The sequence below is a fragment of the Lontra canadensis genome, unplaced genomic scaffold (assembly GCF_010015895.1).
Source record: "Lontra canadensis isolate GAN:19392208 unplaced genomic scaffold, GSC_riverotter_1.0 scaffold27, whole genome shotgun sequence".
In the NCBI taxonomy this organism is placed as follows: Eukaryota; Metazoa; Chordata; class Mammalia; order Carnivora; family Mustelidae; genus Lontra; species Lontra canadensis.
In genome coordinates, this window is record NW_022631021.1 from 1,539,286 (window position 1) to 1,552,374 (window position 13,089).

A 13,089-nucleotide genomic window follows, 5' to 3' on the forward strand; every position below is an offset into this window, starting at 1 on the left:
GACTTTATCTCGGCCAGCACAGTGCCAGCTTGAGTGGTGTGTTTCCGATTCGGTTGAAAGCGTATTTCCTTTTTGCAGAGTGGGGGTGGGTGGTAGTGCCTGCAAGAACACTGCAGCTTGAGAAGCTGGCGGCCTCACTGATTAGTCACATACCACTGCTCATTTAAGTATTGTTTGGCAAAACAATTTTCCCCTTTGGAGCAAGCGAGATTCAGATCCGTTGGACGCGCTCAAGAGCAAGAAGTTACTAACAATGCTGGGATGTATTGTAAATATTTTTAAATTGCAGTACATCTTGTGAATATTGAGTATTTTTTTTTTTTAAGTCCCTGAGAGAGTTTGCAGGGAACTTATCTGCATTTGTAGCCTGAGGTACACGATGGGTTTCGTAAAGATCTATATAGCAAAGGAAGGAATAGTCTATAGCAAAGGAAGGCAGAGAGAGACACGTCTCATCTTTAAATCACACTGGGTGTTTTAAATTAAACTGATACCATAAAATTTCTGGATCTGAAATATTTCACTAATTTAGGTATTACACACTCGATTTTAGATTTACTGTAACTTGAGAGTTACTGATTTGAGACTAATTCATGTATTCATGTGCATGCATCATTTGAAAAGGGCTCTATAAAATTATTTTTTTGTTTTGGAACAAATTCCAGACTTTTGGATGTGTTAATCTTTATAATTCCTGTGTTTCTTGAAGTCACATCATGAATTTCCTGTTTGGTAGAATCTTCTGGGTAATTGAGATTATGCAATTGTGTCAGGAAACAGATCATGTTGCGTCTTCTAGTTCAAGCTGTGTGAGTTAATGTTGCTGATGGCTCCATGCTTGACATCTCCATTTTTTTTTTTATAAATGGCATTTAAGATTTTAAGGGAATTTGCGACATTTTACTATAGATGTGTATATATGTGTGCGTGATTGATTGGCAAATTTTCAAAGATTTATTTAGATCATTGCTCCTTTGATAGCTTACTTTTTTACCTTTATTTTTCATTCTTCAGTTGACATTAATTTTTGTAGTACCAGGTTTTTGTTTCCAATGATATTTAAACTTTAATAAAATGATACAGCAGAATAACTCAACTCTGGGGAGTTTAGTGAACTTGAAAAGAAATGCTTGTAAGGTTTTCCTGCTGTTGGTATGAATAACTCTACACTGCAACTGAAGATTCAGATTTACAGTGAAGTGTCATTAAAATGACCTTTACATTTCTTTAGTACTATACTTTTGTGGCTTACAGAAGCCAGCAGTATCTGACACTTGGAAGTAATTTTGCCAAACAGATTTTTAAAAATAGGTCATGTGTTCACATTGTATAAAATTCAAAAGGCATAAAAGGATATTTAATGAAAGGTATCCTTTCCTTCTTGTTCTCCAACCATGCTATTCCTTTCCTCAGAGACAACCACTGTTCAGTTTCTTATGTCTTTTTTTTTTTTAGTAGTAATTCTGTTAAGGGATTTAAATTGTAACCTATAGTATAATGATGGAGGAAAATACATCTGATATTATGTGACAATTGACTGTAAACGTAACTGACTTTGGATTGGAAATACTGGAATTCAGATTTACAATTAAGTGGTATCTCATTCAGAATTATTTGAAGTTGTTCTTTCAATTAGTTTTTTGGGTATTGCAGAAAACTGTCCCCCCCCCCCCTTTTAAATTTCTCTTAGTATCCATTCTGGAGCCTCTGTTATTTTTTACTATTATCATCCTTTGAGAACAGATTTGATTTTAGGAAATAACACAATCAAACTGAATTAAAATAATTTAGAGAACTTGTACTCAAGTCTGGTGAAAAAGATTAGGCATTCAGATTGGTCCATACTGTTTTAGGTCAAATAGGAGTTGTAGCTATAAAGTAATGACTGAATTTCTTGTGTGACTTGTAGAACTGGATCCGAAGTCTGTTCCAAAAAAGAATCTCTGAAAGCATTTTAAGGAATGCAACCTCACTGAAATAGGTGTCAGTTTCCTAATTTGATTGTTCCAAAGTGTGATATGCTTTGATGTATAACTTAAGTTTTTAAATATTAAGCCTATTTTCGTTATTTTAATTTGTTCTAAGTATACGGTAGAAAAGCAAATAGCATCCTGTATGATAACCAACTATGAATCCAAGATTGAGGAATCAGACTGGAAATTGAGAATCAATAAGGTTTTATAAATATGCCTTTCCTTTTTAAGGGGTAAAGGGAACTAAATAAGTCTTGCAGTTTTAAGGAACTTTGTGCATTGTCTGTGAGGGGAAATGAAGCAAAAGTATTGTTTAAGAATACTTTGTTGCAAAGCATTGATTTTTTTGGTTTTGGGACAGAAGAGGGGGACTCTTTGTGGTGAATTTAAGGAAATACAAAGAGGAACTTAAATGCCTTTCCTCTGGGTATGGTTTTTCCAGACCCTTGCTGTTGATTAGAGGAGGTGGGGCCCTGGTCGCCATAAAAGAGGTGAGAGTTGAGAATTACTCTTAAATCATAGTCATTTGTTTATTCTACAGTATTGAGTACCGGCTATGGACTAGATAACGGGCTAGGTTTCCTGAGCTAGAGCGCTGAGCAAGACAGAATGAGATAATCCATTCCCTCCTCAAGCTCATAGCCTAATGCTAATAATAACTATATTTTATGGATTGCTTACTATATTCTAGGCATTTTGCTGTGTAGTTTATATTTATCATCAGTATATAAAGCATATACACGATTTTTAGCAAGAGGATGGCAAAATTTACTAAGAAATCAAATCCAGCTTCCTAAATGCTTTGTGTAATAAGACTGTATATACGTAAATGTAATATAAATAAACAAAGCTAAGTTTTAGTGTTAATAGCCATTTACAGTTTTAAATCTTTTTTTTTTTCTTTTGGGATGAGCCAGGGCACAGATAAATGAAAAAACATCATTGTTGACTATGCAAAGATGGCTTTCTTGACTCCTGATCAGTAAGAGAGGCTTGCCCTTTATTTTTCTAGTGGCGATAATAGGCCCGTACTGATCTTTCTTCCCATTTGCTTTTCTTTGTAACCAAAGGCAAGGTGATTGGCTGCATGTCACCAGTACTAACAAATAAATATTTAAATCTAATAACAAATACTTATATTATTGATATATAAAGATTTTTAAAAACATTTTATTTATTTATTTGACAGAGAGATAGTGAGTGCAGGAACACAAGAAGGGGAACTGGGAGAGGGAGAAGCAGGCTTCCCACCAAGCAGGGAGCCCGATGTGGGGCTCAATCCCAGGACCCTAAAATCATGACCTGAGGTGAAGGCAGACGCTTAAAGGCTGAGCCACCCAGGCACCCCCGATATAAAAGATTCTTAAAAAAGAACTCAGATTTGGGGCGCCTGGGTGGCTTAAGTGGGTTAAAGCCTCTGCCTTCTGCTCAGGTCATGATCTCAAGGTCCTGAGATGGAGCCCCACATCAGACTCTCTGCTCAGCAGGGAGCCTGCTTCCCCCTCTCTCTCTGCCTGTCTCTCTGCCTACTTGTGTTCTCTCTCTCTGTCAAGTAAATAAATAAAATCTTTTAAAAAAAAACCCCTCAGATTTGTTATGAAGTCATATTTTATTTATCAAATCCCATTTTCTTACTGATACTTTTCTACTGGCTCCCATTTTAAAATAAGGGTATTCTGAACCTCTGGCTTTTCAGTTCTGCCAGTTTAATTTCTTGATACTGAAGAGTACTCTTTTTTTTAATTTCCCTCTAACTCAGCTTTAGAGATGATTTGTATGTTGACTCTTTCATGAACTTGCTTGGGCAATTTTGCAGATGGTGCTGAACCCCTGAAGCTTTGGATTCAAAGGTGGAAGAATTCACTGGGCTAGATTATTCTCATTTTAGTATAAATTGGCATTTTTATGGGATTTTACACTATAAAGTATTTTCATTGAAAGCATCATCATTCAGTCTTTACTAATTCTCTGTTATTAACCCAGTTATGTAGAAGAAGAATTGTACTCATTTCTAGAAGGAATGGCTTACTTGCCAGTGGTACTTTGGATTTGGTTCTGGGGTTTCAACATTTTAGAAGTTGTCTTTTCTCTATATACAGGCTGTTGAGTTTGTGCGATAGTACCTTCTTTTGTGCTGTTTGCATTTATCCCTCTTTTTGTGAAGAAAGGGGTTGCTGGGTCACTTGCAATAGAGCTATGACTGTACAGAACCAATCCCACCAGCGTCATTGCCTAGCTAATCTGAGGGGTAGTGACTTAACTTGTTAAAGTATACCTCTTCCTCAGAATTGATAGACCAAAAAATGAACTCATTGCCCAGATCACATTTTTTCCCCAGTAATTATTAGGCAGTGCAAATATTTAATTTCTGAATTTATGAATCATGTTGGTTTGAAATTCTTCAGTGTACATGTTGTAAAGTTGGTACTATCTGTACATGTTTGTGTTATGTAAGTAGAGAATACTAATAGAAAAAAATTGCCTCTCCAGGCCTTTGAAAATACATTAGATTTTTGCTCTTTCCTGTGAAATTTGTTATTGATTTGTTCCTGTACAAGAGGTATCCTTACTATAATGCTCAGTAAAAACCTCATTGTAAAGTGGGTTTCCTGGCTTAGGGAACCTAGGGATTTTTGTATCACGGTCACCATGTACTTGGAAGTCATGCACGTATTTCTTCAGGACAAAAAAACCCAAAAACAAAAACAAACAAAAAAACCTCTTTAAACTTGAGGGTTTTTTTTTTTTTAATTTTTATGTAAATAAAGCTTTCAATATTAGAAGTTTGTCTTTGCACAGGGTTTCCATAAATTGCTTGTGTGTTAAAAATTTATAAAGCAAACCAGTTTCTAGCATTTCAGCCTGTTAAGAGTTTATTATAGCAAAGAGGAAAATGGTGGTTTGTAAATTCTGCAGTTTTGACAAATAGGTCTTGGATTTTTGACATGACTCCTAGGCTGAAGGTCAGGGGAGAAAGAATACAGAAAAGAGCAGCCTAGGATGACCCCTGAGTTTTGGTTTTGGACAAATGGTTATTTCAGTACCACTATCTGAACTTTGGAGTATTGTAAAAATTGTGAAAGCAAATGGAGAGAAAGAGGGATTCATGCTAATGTCCTTGACAGGACTGTGTGTTATATGGATACTTGGAGCACCTACTATGTATGAATCATTCTTCAGGTCTTGGAGATGGAGTAAGAACAGATGAAAATTTCTGCCCATAAGAAGCTATATTCTAAGGGGGATGAAAGTGGAAATAGGTAATAAATAAAATTTATAGTATGTCAGGCGATTGTTGCTATGGGGAAAATGAAGAAAGGAAAGGAGAGGGAATACTGGGATGGCTGTGTTGTCCTTTTAAGCGGGCTCTTTTAGTCACGGTAGGCCTCAGTGATGGAGTGATAGCTGAGCAAAGACCTGCTGGAGGTGATGTAGAGCATGGGTTGGACTTGGGTCGGGAGGGAAGAACATTCCAGGCTAAGGGATCAGGAGGTGCAAAGGCCTCAAGGCAAAGGCCTCTTTCTCTAGGATAGCTAGGAGACCAGTCTGGCCAGCAATGAATGATCCAGGGGCCAAATAGTAGTAGAAGAGGGTGGAGGGGCTGCAAATGTGCAGGGATCTAAAGGGCCTTGCTTTCCTAAGAACTTGCCTTTTACTCTGGGCGAGAGGGAGGCCATGGAGGGTTATGACCAGAGGAGAGACACATGATCTAATTTATGTTTTAACAGATAACTCCTCTTTGGGGTCTCTTATTTTTTCAGTTCTATTCCCTACCCATTGGAGGTGCTAATTGTAGTTTAGGGTAGAATGGGGGAGTCTGATGAATCATGGTGCACAGCCCCAACCCATGTGCACAACTCTCATTCCAGAAGGCTCAGAATACTAGAGCTGGTACTTCTGTTGGGCCCTAGAAATTCAGGGTATTCCAGTCCAGCTCTTTAAATAACATGGGCTTACTTCACTTTTTCAGGTTTCTGTTGCCAAAAGGAAGGGAGCGAAGAGATTAGCTCTAGACTTCTGCTGACAAAAGAAGATTAGCCTGCTGGCAGGTTGAACGTTTTCTAACTTCTTTGGGCTTCTAGGTTTTTTCTTACAATTGGGTCATATTTTGAAAGACATTTTTACCTTCTTTCAGCATTTAAGATCTCATTTATTTTGTGTTTTATTTGACCCTATATCTGCTTTATATTCCTCCACCTTACCCCATTATAGTAATTTTAGTAGAGGTCTGATTATTGTTACCTGTTACTGATGTTTTGGCTGTGAGGCCCCAAGGGCTTTTCTGTTAACTTGAATAAGTTATGATTAAACAATTCTACACATACGTGACCCTATAAAATCTTATAGGGTTTATTGTCTTACCTGCCTTTATAGATACACATGTTTCTCTCCTCTTTCATGAAAACTCTCCCCCTTTTACTGCTCTGTCATCTAGTTGGGGAAAATAAGTGTTCCTGAACACAGATTCCCATGGTAACATAACAAAAAGGTAATAGAACAAATGTTTATTTTGTCTAGCTGCTGTCTGAGTAACTTTAGACCCTGAACACGTTGGCTCCTGTTACTTTGTATGATGTTATAGATTTCCTTGTTTTCCTCAAAAGCTCTAGGCCTTGGTGGTATTATCACTATGCCTGTGACATGAAGGAGGTATGTATGTGTGTCTTACTCTCAGTCTACCCACAAGTATGCTTTTCCAAGCTTATGGTCCCACATGGAGGCATCACACAACACAACTATGTTAAAAAAAAAAAAAAAGGCAAAAAGCATACAAGTTGTCCTCTTTGTTTTCTTAAGTTCATTAATTCAGTATTGCCTGTGTTAAGCACTACTAGATGTTATGTTTACAAAAATAAAAAGGCAGAAAGGGTGACTGCTTTCAAAAGTATCAGTCTAGGGACATGTTACCTTGTTTCCTCAGAGATTACTTTGTAAGTAATCTCTTTGTAGCTTTCTTTTCTGCATTCTTTCACTTAAGTTGCCATTTCACATCCACCTTTATGTTTCTAATGGCTTCCTTTGAAATTTTCTTTTAGATTCTTTTGTCTCCCTTGACTAGTGACACTGGTTACTTTATATCTAGGGAAACCCTGTGCAAGGATATATGTTGGAAATCTGTGTCACAGAAGCCTTCCCAACTGGTGATTCAGATCTAGAAAGTGATGACATCAGCATGTGCCCACAACAGGTCAGAACTTCTTCTTTTGATCTGCCCAGGGTTCACGAAGGCTATGTGTTAGGGGAAACAGGGGACTGTCAGGGTAAGGGTCCTTTAGAGCCTTAACCCAGACCTATAATTCCACTTGGGGCGGTGTCTCTGCTGAGATAGTCTTCTTCACCTACAAATTAAGTGCCCTTAATCGTGCCCTTAGTCTGTCCTGTGACACTCAGCTTGAAGTGTCTGATTTACGCAAGTGTATATTGAATTCTTTCTTATATTTCATCATCCTTGTAGTAGATGTAACTTTACTTATAGAAATAATTGCATTATTCTTAATATCCCCCAAAAGGTATTTCTCCCCCCACCTTCTGTCAAATCCATATAGGGCTTTATCTAGCTTGAGCCTTCTCGAACTTAGACTTTTGCATAATAAGTTTCTATTTATGTTTTCTTCTCCAGGCAACCAAATGCTGGGAAAATCTTAGTTATCTTCTTCAGCTTCTTAATGATTTTTGTATTAAACTGAAGTGAAATATTGATGTTGGCATCTTATATTCATAAACTTATAATAATTTTTTCATTTGACATTTTAAGTTTATCTTGCTTCATTTTTTTGTTCCTAGTTTAGGAACAGAATGTTATGTGTACTAGATGTTATGTGCCTTATGCTTTGAATGATCTGCTTTGAAATTAGCAATCTCCGTAAGTTAAATGGTATCAATGCTAAAGGGAGCAAAAAGGGAAAATAGCAAATTAAGAAAACAGTAAGTATTATGAACATCTATCAAGTTCCAAATATAATATAACCTAGGGTTACTCAACTTACTGACATTTTGGTGGGATAATTGTTTGGGGGTGGCTGACTATCTTGTGGATTATAGGATATTTAGAAGTATCCTTGTACCCTCCTTGCTAGATGTCAGGAGCAACCTCCAGTTGAGACAACCAAAAATGTCTCTAGACATTGCCATATGTCCCCTGGGGACAAAATCACCCTTGTCGAGAACTACTTTTATAACCCTATGTATTTGGGTCGATTGGCTCTGAGGAAAACCTAGATAGGATAACTTGAACCTTCCACTAGCAGAAAGATAGAAAAACAATACTTTCTGTGCATATTCTTTTTCTTCTTCTTCTTCTTCTTCTTCTTCTTCTTCTTCTTCCTTCTTCTTTTTTTTTTTTTTTTTTTTTTAGGTTTTATTAAACCCTAAAGAGAGAGAGAGAGGGACAGACAGATACAGCATGAGCAGGAGGGGGGCAGAGAGAAAGAGAGAGTGTCTCAAGCAGACTCCATGCTGAGCACAGAGCCTAATTCAGGGCTTGATCCCCAGACCCTGAGATCATTACCTGAGCCAAAACGAAGAGTCAGACGCTTAACCAACTGTGCCACTCAGGCACAGTTCATCATATGATACAGTCTCAGCAGGGGCTTTGTTCATACATTGTGTGTCCAAATTTGTATTTCTAAACCTTATCTCAAGAATATCTAACCCTTTGGTTTTAAGGTCTATTGAGACCATGTTTCATGCTTTTCCTTGGTTATTTTTCTTAACATTGTTTGAGGATGATCTCAGATGTAGCACTAATTACCCTGGGAATAGATTGATGTTATAAACTTGTATGATTCAGGCTTAGAGTTGTGAAGGTGTGATATTTGAAGAAAGCTTTCATTAGCACTGATGAATGACAGTGGTCATGAAAATTACAATGAGGGAACAAGCCAATTACTTGAAGATTTCTGTAACTTTCTGTAACTTTGTTAAGGCAACATGATTTTGGAAAATTTGAAATGTGTGTGTATATGTATTTGCCTGTGCTTTAGATTTAACGTAGTGAAGAAAATATGTTGGTCATCCATCAGTGTTAAATGCCTATCAGTGTTAAAAGAAATAGACAAAAGGGGCACCTGGGTGGCTCAGTTGGTTAAGCAACCGGCTCTCAGTCTCAGCTCAGATCTTGATCTCAGGGTCATGAGTTCAAGCCCTGCCATGGAGCCTATTAAAACAAACAAATAAACAAAGAAATAGACATAAAATCGAAGTGAACTGTATGTATATAAAGGTATTGATGTGTGTAGAGATGTGGAGCATTGTGGGCTATAGTAGTTAGAATGGTTTCATGGAAAAAAAAAATCATTTGAAGGTTATTTTGAAAGGTGGATAATATTTGGAGAAGAGGAAAGGGAACATATTTTAGGGACCAGGAGAAAACACAACTAAGAGAATTAGTTATAAGATCTACTGGCCTGAATATTTCAGGTAGCTTGAACCCAGTTGTGGTTCTTACTCTGGTTGTTCTTCAGAATCAGTGTGGAGTTTTTAAATACAGATGCTTAGATCCTACACCCAGAAATGAAGAAGTACCCATGGAGTAGGGCTAAGGCACTGCATTTTCCTAGGCCGTGGAAAGCTGTTAAAATTTCTTGGGTTTTTAAAGTATTGAGGAAAAGTGTTTTTAAAACTGATCTGACTGGAGTGTATAGAATGGATTAGAGGAAGCAAATGTATTGCTTTTAAAAGTCTTCAGTAATTTGTTTATGTGAGTGTCTGTTTATTCTGAGTCTCCAGTGAGACTTCACTGTTCCTTGAGGTCAAGAACTATCTGCTTTGGTATATACTTATTAATCTTGAATTATGTTCCAGGCCCTGGGCTAGATTCTGAGGATATGCAGATCACCTATAGCTTCTGCTCTTCCTCAGAGTTTGGATTTGGAAACAAATAATAAAGGGATTTTTTTTTTAAATTCACTGTTTATAAAGTATTGGCTACATTATGTTGCTGATTATAGTCTTAGATCCTGCCTAATAATTGCTGAATAATTTTATTGTACATTTTAAGTTGTAGAAACTACATGTTCGTTATCCATAGCATGAAAACAAATGATCAAGGATTTGGTCCCTCAATTGTATTTTACTTTCCCTATTTTACTGTCATTTCAGAGGTTTACTCAACTTCAAATTTGAGAGTAATAGATCTAAATATATATATTGAGAATCTACTGTGTGGTAAACCCCATGCTAGAAGCTGTCATGAAACTATTTTATAATAGCATGTTATTTCAACCTAGAACACCTAAAACTACCTGCCTTTTACAGTTCATAAAGTACTGTCACATAATTATTTTATTTAAGCCTCAAAACAGCATTGTGAGATAAGCAGAGCTGGTGACACACCCATTTTATTTATTTGGAAACAGGCTTATAGAAGCTTTGCCCCAGAACATTGCTAGGAAGTGCCAGAACCAAAACTAGAACTCAAGTCTTTTGACTACTAGTTTATTTTTCTCTGTATCAGACTGCATATGTTTATGCTTAATAGAATTTTTTGAGATTAGGTCATCAAAATACTGCAGAGACCATTCACTAGGAAGCAAAAGTAGCTTTGTTAAATGGAATTCCAGTGATTTTTCCAGAGCAGTAAAAAGATTCTTAAATAGCATTCCTAAAAGTAAGTGAAATATCTTGAAAATTTCAGTATTTTGTTTAAAACAACAACAAAAGCATGTTGCAAAGTTTTAAAAATATGACCATAAATTATTAGATACGTCTCCTTTAAAGAGGTGGAGCTAATAATCCTCACCTTCAGTGAAGGTGGTACTTGCTTCTCTAATATACGGAATGTGGTCGTAAACATGGAATGTGATTCTGAGGGTAGGTCATAAAAGATATATGGCCCCTATCTTGCTCTTTCTCTGAATATTTCTCTGAAATCATTTTCTCTAGAGCAGTTTTTCAACCTCAGCACTATTGACATTTTGGACCAGATAATTCTTTGTTGTGAAGGATGTTTAGCAGTAACCCTGGCCTTTATCCACTAGATGCCAGTGCCCACTCCACACACTCCAAGTGTAGCAGCCAAAAATGACTCAGACATTGTCAGGTACCCCTTGGGGGGGAACTGCCCTCTGTTGAGAACCACTGCCTTAGGGACAGCTCTGTTGAGAAGACTCAGAAGCAGCCTTACAGAGAAGCCCACATATGAAGAACTGGGGCCTGCCAAAGCCGTGTAAGACAGCCATCCTAGAAGCGGATCTTCCAGCCTCAGTTGGGCTTTCAAATGACTGTAGCGAAGGCCAGTATCTGGACTGCATCCTCCTGAGAGACTCTGAGCCAGAACCACTCAACTATCCGGCTCCCCAGTTCCTGACTCACAGAAACTGTGAGATAATAAATCTTGTTGAAGCCACCAAACTTGGGGGTAATTTATTATTTAGTAATAATACACTAAGTGTTACTGTAAAATATATGTGTATGTCATATAAGATGGAGAGTCACAGACTATGCAAACCAAAGATTTTGAAGACATAGTAATACCTGTTATATGCATCTGTAGTCATGTTTATAGGATATGTTTGTAGGGGGCTTTTTTTCTGGATATGAAGCCTATGAACATGATTATTGTAAAAGCCTTTTAATTGGAGCAGCAAGCAAAGTTGACTGATGATAATCATAAATAGTTAAAATGTAATATAGGATTCGTTTATTTCATATTTGCTTGAAAGGAGTTAAAAACTAGTTAACGATAATTTCAAAAACATTTGTTACTGAAATTTTCTTTTCTTTCTTTCTTTCTTTTTTTTTTTTTAAGATTTTTAATTTATTTATTTGACAGAGAGGAAATCACAAGTAGGCAGAAGCAGGCAGGAGGCAGGCAGATAGAGAGGGAGAAGCAGGCTCCCTGCTGAGCAGAGAGCCTGATGTGGGGCTTGATCCCAGTCATGACCTGAACTGAAGGCAGAGGCTTAACCCACTGAGCCATCCAGGCACCCCAGTTACTGAAATTTTCAAACACAAAAGTAGTGAAGGTAAATCCATGGTGACAATATTCTAATGAGGCTTGGGAAAATAATTTCACATGTAATAAAATAATCCACATGTAATATTTTTGTAATCAATATGAGATAACTATTGCTCTTGATACAGGTGTATTGACTGCATTTGCAATCAAAGAAATATTGTTAACCGACACCACTGTGGCTTTTAAAGCTTCAGTGAAGAAATATGTTACAAAATCATTCTATTTTCAAATGGGCTTACAGCAAATGAAGATTAATTGCATTTCACATTTTAATCACAAATCAGTTTGAATTTTTAGATTGCATGTCTAAGTGAATTTCTACATTGTTTGCATTTTAGTTTTCATCAGGCTAATAAAAATTAAAGCAATTGTGAAAAACATTTTTGCTCTAGTAGTTTAGAAGTTTTGCAGCAGGAATTAGACTGATCAAGAATGGCAGGTATCCAGTATGTGTTTCTATGCTGTTGAGTTCCAGCCACATAGCTAGTGTCCCAAATAAATCCTGTCACAAATACATTTCCTGTCTGAATGAGATTTTCATGAAAATACTCAATTTGCATAAAAGTTCTTGAACTATTAAGTTGTGTAAGGCAAAGTATATGGTCAATTAAATGACTCTTTTCCACTCAGTGTATTAATCTATTGTTAGACTGTTTAATATGTCATTTGTGTTTTGAGCCTCTTTGAGAATCATATTTAAAATCTGAAAAGTTGGGGATTGGTTATATTGTACACTTGTAACAGTTGTATTAATGACATTTGATGTTTGTCCCATAAGTATGAAAGTGTTATTATAAGAAACTAAATTCCCTTAAAAATACTATATATAGTTGCAAATAGTCAAATCATTTTGTGATCCTTTAAAAAAAGTGTTATATAAACATTAAAACAAAGTATTTGAGAGTTAGTGAAACTATTAAAAGAAAGCTAACAATATTTCAAATGTGATGAGTTTTTAGAATCAGTTTTAAGTCCCTTGCTGCTCTGCAGGATATTTTTTGAGGTTCCTAAATCAAAACTCGAGTTCTAGTTTTTGCATAAATTCGCCTTATTTTCATGACATTATTTCCAAAATGGAGGGATAGACCGTAAAAATAAAAAAAACTATGGTGATACTTGCACATTTGTCTGAATTTAGGAGGAAGAAAAAAAGTTTCC

General features: G+C 36.5%; 1 protein-coding gene across 4 annotated transcripts in view; it reads left to right on the forward strand.

Moving 5' to 3' along the window:
* The window catches only part of MAPK14 (mitogen-activated protein kinase 14), a 74,993-nt gene that overhangs the window by 1,124 nt on the left and 60,780 nt on the right, over positions 1 to 13,089 (forward strand). The window contains exon 1 of one of the 4 annotated variants that reach the window (XM_032864339.1): positions 7,057 to 7,161. The exons of the other annotated variants lie outside the window; for them this stretch is intronic. Coding sequence (XP_032720230.1) covers positions 7,136 to 7,161 — 26 coding nt within the window. The 5' untranslated portion in view covers positions 7,057 to 7,135. Of the gene's footprint in view, positions 1 to 7,056; positions 7,162 to 13,089 lie in introns of those variants that run through there. 4 annotated transcript variants of the gene reach the window in all.